Raw genomic sequence first — 6,190 nt, 5'->3', positions numbered from 1 at the left:
ATTTGTCCAGCCCACAAATTGATTGTGGAATTTGTCAAAGGATCTGAAATTCAAAATCTGGTTGCACTGTGTTGGAGCACTCAGTTCAAATCCAGTCTATTCTCAGAATTTTGCTATGTGCACACCTGTCACCTCTGCCCTCATGGGTGACACTGCCAAGCTGAGTTCAGCCATGTTTCAGCTACCCCAGGGCATCTGGCAGACTAGATCTAAGCCTTCCTATGGCACCTGGGGGCAGAAGGGATGTTGGTGGCCCTACATGTGTACTGCTGGGCCCAAGACCATGAGATGCCAGGCCCAGAAGAGGCCAGTCCAGAGGACCTAACACCCAAGACTGCCCAAACCATCTCCACCACCTGAGATCAGAGCCAAGGCCTTCCTGGAACAGCTGGGGTCTGTCCTTTGGCCCTATCCCAGGAAAGGTCTGTCCAGGTCTGCCACATCTTGGAGAGATACCATCAGCTCAGCCAGGCTGGGCTGCCAAGAAAGCTAAAGCTTTCCTGGGGCCTTTTTCCTACCAGGCTGCAGCCCATGGAGTTCCGGGGCTGTGGGTGGGGCCCTGCTGGGGCATCCAAACATGGGCAGGGTGCGCCCAAAGGCCCTAGGGACAGGTGCAGTGGGTGATTCGAGCTCCACTGAGGTGGTTCCAGATAGCAGAGCAGGATGGACTATGACCACCAGGATTTTATTCTTAAATAACTGGTCAGTCTACACCAGGCTGCATGGGTGGAGGGATGGGGAGTGCAGCCCTGGGCCATGTGGGGAGGGCTGACCAGCAGCAGTGTGTGCAGCAGAGACCACATTTCCACCTCCACGGCCCGCCTGCAACCCGTACCCGCGGCACCCGCGCGGGTCCCCCTTGGGTGTGTGTGGCGCTGTCCCCAGCGCTGCTGCTGGGCCAGGAGGTGGCAGTCAGTCAGTCAGGCTTCATGCTCCTCGGGGGCGGCGGCTCAGTGCTGGCGTTCGGGTTCTGATTTCCCCAGGAAGTCCCTAGGCCAAAGGAGGGTGACCATGAGTGGGAGGACACACCAGCCCTTGAGAAGTTAAGCTGAAAATGAGGCCACCAAGATCCCAAAGTATAGCTTGCCAGGTGGGGGGCGATCTTGCCAGTGACCCAGATCTGCCCCCCACACTGATACAAGGAAGGGGTGCAGCCACCTGCTGAAAGCGGGTACATGGAGACCCCACTGCTTCACTGGCTCAGGCAGTGGCGGTGCTGAAGGATGGGCAGGAGGGAGGAGAGGCAAGAGAGTGGGGATCTGTGGGAGGCTGGGAAAGGCTCCTGCTGCAACCGCCCCTGCTCTGGCCTGAGCCACCCTCATGCCCCTGGCTCTTGGGGCTGCAGCCCTCATGCTGCCCAGGGTTCTGGCTAGTCAGGAACTCATTCCCCCTTCGAAGAGCAAAGGGGCCAAAAATCCTTTGGAAGGGTTGCGTGCAGGGCAACAACTAAGCTGGGGGCATCCGTGCTCTCCTGTCCTGTACTTGTGGGTCTGGAAACTGAGGCACCCACCCACCTGCTCCCAGGACTCTGCTCTCCGTGAGGGTATCTTGGAATCAGAGCCCCCGAAGCCCTCCCACGTAACCTAGCTGTGAAGCTGCTGCCCAACCCAGGTCCCCAGGGAGAAGGCACAGCCTCACCTTAGTATTCGTGGCAGCTCCGGGCTCTTATAGATGTATTTGTGCCTGTAGCCAAGGTCCGAATGGAAAGGGACAAACTGCACTTTGAAGTCACGGAAACTTCGCGATGGTGCAGCAATGTTATAGAGCTGGGGAGGAAAAACCTGTCAGTGCACAGGGGCACCCCATGCAGGTAGGGGCGACTTGGGCCTCCCCTTCCCTGGAGGCCAATTCATGGCTGCTTCCATGGCTGTCAAGCTGGGTACAGCCCCAGCTCTGCCGTGCAGGGTTTTTGCGATGTAGCCCTTCAAGTTAGGGCTCAGGGTACCCCAGGTGTGTCCTCAGCAAGCCCCATTCTCAGACTGCCCTTCCTCCAGGACAAGGACACCTTTGTGTGGCTGAGGCAGCCGGCAGTGGCCTCCCCAAGTCCAGGTCAGGCTGCCTGTCATCTATGGCCCAGGGGAGACCAGCTATGCACTGCTGGGCAGCTCTGTCCTCTAGCGTAGCACTATGCCCTGTGGGGCATGCCTGGGCAGCTCCAGAGGGAAGCAACACACTCAGCCCCTGCACACCAGCCTCCTCGTGAGTCTAGTCCTACTTCTGGGCAACAAAGTCAAATACTGAGGCCCCCATAACTCTTCACCAGCCTAATCCCAGGCACCCCAAGGATGACCCAGCTGTGGGGACCTGGGACCCATGCGCTTGTTATTTTGGTTTCTTGTGGTTTAAACTTGCTACGCAGCCCAGCCTGGCCTCACTATGCTGCCTCCCTTTTGCCTCAGCCTCCTGACGCTAAGACTACAGGCCTGAGATGTGCTTCTTTTTCCTGGTTCCTCTCATGGCCAATGAGGGCAGTGTGGCTGGCCTGGTCCTTTTCCAGACCACCCGTGTGACTTTCTCAAGAAGCCTGGAGGTGTCCCTGCCACCGACACCACCATGATGCCCACCTTTCTGCCAAGCTGGAAGGGTACGACCGGGTCATCCTCTGCGTGCAGGATAAGCAGGGGGCAGGAGATGTGCTTCACACTGTGGAAGGCAGGGGAAGTAGAGCCAGGCTGAGGGCAGGTATCCACCTGGATGGACCCTTCACCCAAGGCAGGTCTGGCACATGATGTGCTCCCCACACCGGGTCTCTTTTTACTAGGGATAAAGGTATGAACAAAATCTAGAGAGCAGTTCATGCTCCAAAATCCAGCCCTCGCCTATTTCCTGCTGAAAATGATTATTTTTGCTATGACATAGTCTTTAAAAAGTTCAAACCAGACACGGTGGTACATTCCCAGCTACTGATTTATCTTTGATGTAACACTGAAAGTGACCTGCTTAGACGTCGCTAATACTTCCTCACAGCCTTAACATGGCCTCACATGGCATAGGCTGCATGCCGGGCTGGCCCAGGCTCCCTGTGCCCTGCTCTGCAGTGGCTGTTTAGATCTCTCTGGGCCCCAGCAGGGTTGTGTGCTCCCAGGAGCAGGGCCTGTGGTCTCCTGGGTGTGGAGCCACCAGCAGAGTTCAAGCTTTCTTCTCTTCAGCCCTTGGGCACTGCAAGGCTATGCTGCCCACCTGCCACTGCCCTGCACACCCAGGTAGGTGTCTAGTCAGCCTCGCAGCCCTGGCGCTTGCTTTTGTTTGTTAAGCAAGAAATTTGGCTTATTCAGAGAATTCTTAGATTCCCAAACCATATTATAAACAAGCAGGGATTTTTGCTTATAGTATAGACTGTGAAATGTTAACTGAATAAAGATTATTTTTTCTCTTTTTTTGGAGAAATTAAAAATCCATGAAATAAAGTAACACAAAGACAGTATCAGTAAAAGAGTCCTTAATAGGTAAATATTAGGTTTACCTAAAGCAATATTTTAAATAAAACTTTATAGTGTGTTTCTGTAACCAAACACACAATCAATGGCTGAAGCAGGATTTTTTTTTTTTAAGATCATTTTTTGCTGTGTAGTTCAGGATGGCGTTGAACTTGGGATCCTCCTGCCTCAACCTCTTGAATGCTGGGATCACAGGCATGTGCCACCACACCTAACCAAGCAGTTGTTTTTTGAGTAACTACTGCTTTAACACCTGTCCAGGAGTCTTGGTTTAGATGACTATTTAGGAAAAAGTCAGTAGTGTTAACAAAAAAGTTATCTTAATATAGCTTTTAAGTTGAAAGTTTAGCTTGAAAGTTTCATTTTCCTCACATTGCAGTTCTCTGCTGGACCCTCCCCACTTCAAGCTGGGTGTCCTGTGCCCCAGCCTGGCTGGATCTGATGACACACAGCTCTTGTTTGGGCTCAGTGCCACTCAGCCGACATACTTACTTCTCATCATTGGCAAATTTAATTCCACTGCTGGTGATGGGGTCCAGGAAGAACCAGTCAAACCCAGGGAAGTAGCGATACACCTGCAGACCAGAGGGGTGTGTTTAACCAGGCCCTGGGCAGGTTATACACGCCGTGTCAGTCCAGGAACCCAGGGTCGGTTCACACTGCACCCTGCCAGAGTCTGGGCAGCAGGCAGCTGTGGCCAAGCTCCCTCCCCCAACAGCCAACTCTGTGGCCAGAGTTCAGCTGGGAAACAGTGCCACAGATGCAAGGTCCCCATCCCTAGGGAAGTGGGGGACCTGGTCTGGTCTAACACTGTGTCAGAGACAACCAATGGCAAAAACCTAAGACAAAGTAAAGGATTCCTGGCTTTACAGAGGACTCAGAACACACAGCAGGCCAGGACCCACACCGGATGAATGTAACAGTCAGGCTGCAGGACTGGCTCTGCTGGGGCCCCCATCGGCAATATCTTGGGCTTCACCTTCGAGACTGGAAGGGCAGGCTGCCAGGGCAGGACCCTGGCTCCACCCAGGGAGGGAGCCACAAGCAGAGATGCCCTGGTGAGGAAGCCCAGCTCCCCGACATGGCCCTGGAGGAGCTCTTCCTACATTAGTGTAAAGTTACCGACTTTTAGGAAGTTCTGCAGGTGAGAAATCCACTGCTTGTGGTTGGGTCCAGGACCCCAAGTGTCTACAACCAAATTGTTTTAAGTAAAATCTGTATTCATTTGAATATTTATACTTCTTACAATAATTTGGAACTGTCTTCTTGCACTTATTTTTATATTAATTATTTAATAATAAAAATGGATTAGTTTTCAAAAAACCTATACTTGCCACTGAAAATGGATGGCTCTTTGCTTCTTCTCGAATATTAGTGAATGGAGATTCCAATATAAGGGCATCTGGAGGTGTCTCTAGGTAAATAAAAAAAAACCAGAAAGGCCTGGGAGACTGAAGCGGCTGTGAGAGGCCCGGGCACCCATGTGCTGCCACAGCTCTGCCCAGCACCCGAGGGGCGTCTGGCAGGGAACTGCTGCTGCCTTACCTCGCTCACAGAGCCTCCGCACCAGATTCGTTGCCACTCTGGGAAGAAAGGAAAATGCAGTGTTGTTAAAATAAAACAACAGTGAAACAAAAACAAAATACAGTTCTGCTGAATCTTGACCAGAGTTGTCCTCAATAACCCTGGCCAGGGGCTCTGGAGCTGCTGACTAGCTAGTGGAGGTTGGGGTCCACCTGGAGGCCTCCAGGGCAAGGTGGCAGCACTTGATACCCACCAGGCACCAGGACCTCTGCCCTTCATCCAGGGCCTTGCCTGGCAGGTTCTGTGTACACAGTTGCAAGCACAAGCAGTGTCTCTCCACAGGGCCTCTCCTGGTCACGCTGCCCACTTCCTCACCAGAGGCAGGGGCCCAGCCAGATACTCCTGGACTCCAGTCAAGAAGCAGGCTGAGGAATTCGACTCTGCTGCCCATGGGAAAAGGAAGTAGAAAACGGGGTAGCCCTCAGGGGGAGGGGGCTCTAAAGACCATCGTGGGTGTCCCATCATAGAACATGCAGGCTGTCTGTGCCTGGCACATTATAACACGTTCTGCCGTGGCACACAGGAGGAGTGGGTCCACCATATTGCTGAGAGACAGGTGGCAAAATGACCTGTACACAGCGGTGCTCTGCCCCTCGGGCTGATGGGCTGTACTTGGGTCTCCAGAATCAGGTCTGACACAAAGCCCACAGGTACCTTCCCTGTTGCGTGTGGCACACTCTCTGCAACCTGACATTCACCCTTACCTTGCCTGCACAGTCAGTCCTCAGGCACACCTTGGACAAGACCTCATAGCAGCCTGACCCATGGACCTCCTGTCACCCAGCCCTGCAGGGTGTGACTCACTCCAGGTTCAAGGCAGCAGGTACCCTCTGGGTTAGGGCATCACCCAGGAGGCCTGCTCAAGTGCTCTTCCTGGCCAGGCTCTTACCCAGTGCCCAGGGAATGGCCCCATATGTACACAGGGTTATCGCCACTTCTTGCTTTGATCCAGTCAAAAACATGGAGTGCATCATAGGTCATGCCCCGCTCCGATGGCGTTCCTACTGAGTCACCCCAACCTGCAGGATAGAAGTTCAAGGCAATTCAGGGAACCAGGCCAGTGACAGCAGAGGCTGTGGTTCAGCACCCCACTTCCCCTCCAACACTGGAGAAGGCAGGGAAAGATCTGGGGGTCACCCAGCCTTTCCTCCATGGTATGGATAAACCAG

The 6,190-nt window shown here is 53.7% G+C and overlaps 1 protein-coding gene across 2 annotated transcripts in view; it reads right to left on the bottom strand.

Annotated features, from left to right (window-relative positions):
• Positions 1 to 666: 666 nt before the first annotated feature.
• Abhd12 (abhydrolase domain containing 12, lysophospholipase) overlaps positions 667 to 6,190 on the bottom strand; it is a 51,150-nt gene continuing 45,626 nt past the window's right edge. For both annotated transcript variants that reach the window (XM_023560071.2, XM_003476390.5), the window contains exons 7-13: positions 5,911 to 6,040; positions 4,983 to 5,020; positions 4,772 to 4,851; positions 3,930 to 4,012; positions 2,565 to 2,643; positions 1,639 to 1,766; positions 667 to 990 (exon numbers count right to left, since the gene is read on the bottom strand). In XM_023560071.2, the coding sequence (XP_023415839.1) occupies positions 951 to 990; positions 1,639 to 1,766; positions 2,565 to 2,643; positions 3,930 to 4,012; positions 4,772 to 4,851; positions 4,983 to 5,020; positions 5,911 to 6,040 (578 nt within the window). In that variant the 3' untranslated portion in view covers positions 667 to 950. The remainder of the gene's footprint in view (positions 991 to 1,638; positions 1,767 to 2,564; positions 2,644 to 3,929; positions 4,013 to 4,771; positions 4,852 to 4,982; positions 5,021 to 5,910; positions 6,041 to 6,190) is intronic.

This window comes from Cavia porcellus, unplaced genomic scaffold (assembly GCF_034190915.1).
Source record: "Cavia porcellus strain 051 isolate PalLab524CR breed Dunkin Hartley unplaced genomic scaffold, mCavPor4.1 scaffold_5, whole genome shotgun sequence".
Lineage (NCBI taxonomy): Eukaryota > Metazoa > Chordata > Mammalia > Rodentia > Caviidae > Cavia > Cavia porcellus.
This window is presented reverse-complemented; position numbering and strand designations above follow the sequence as displayed.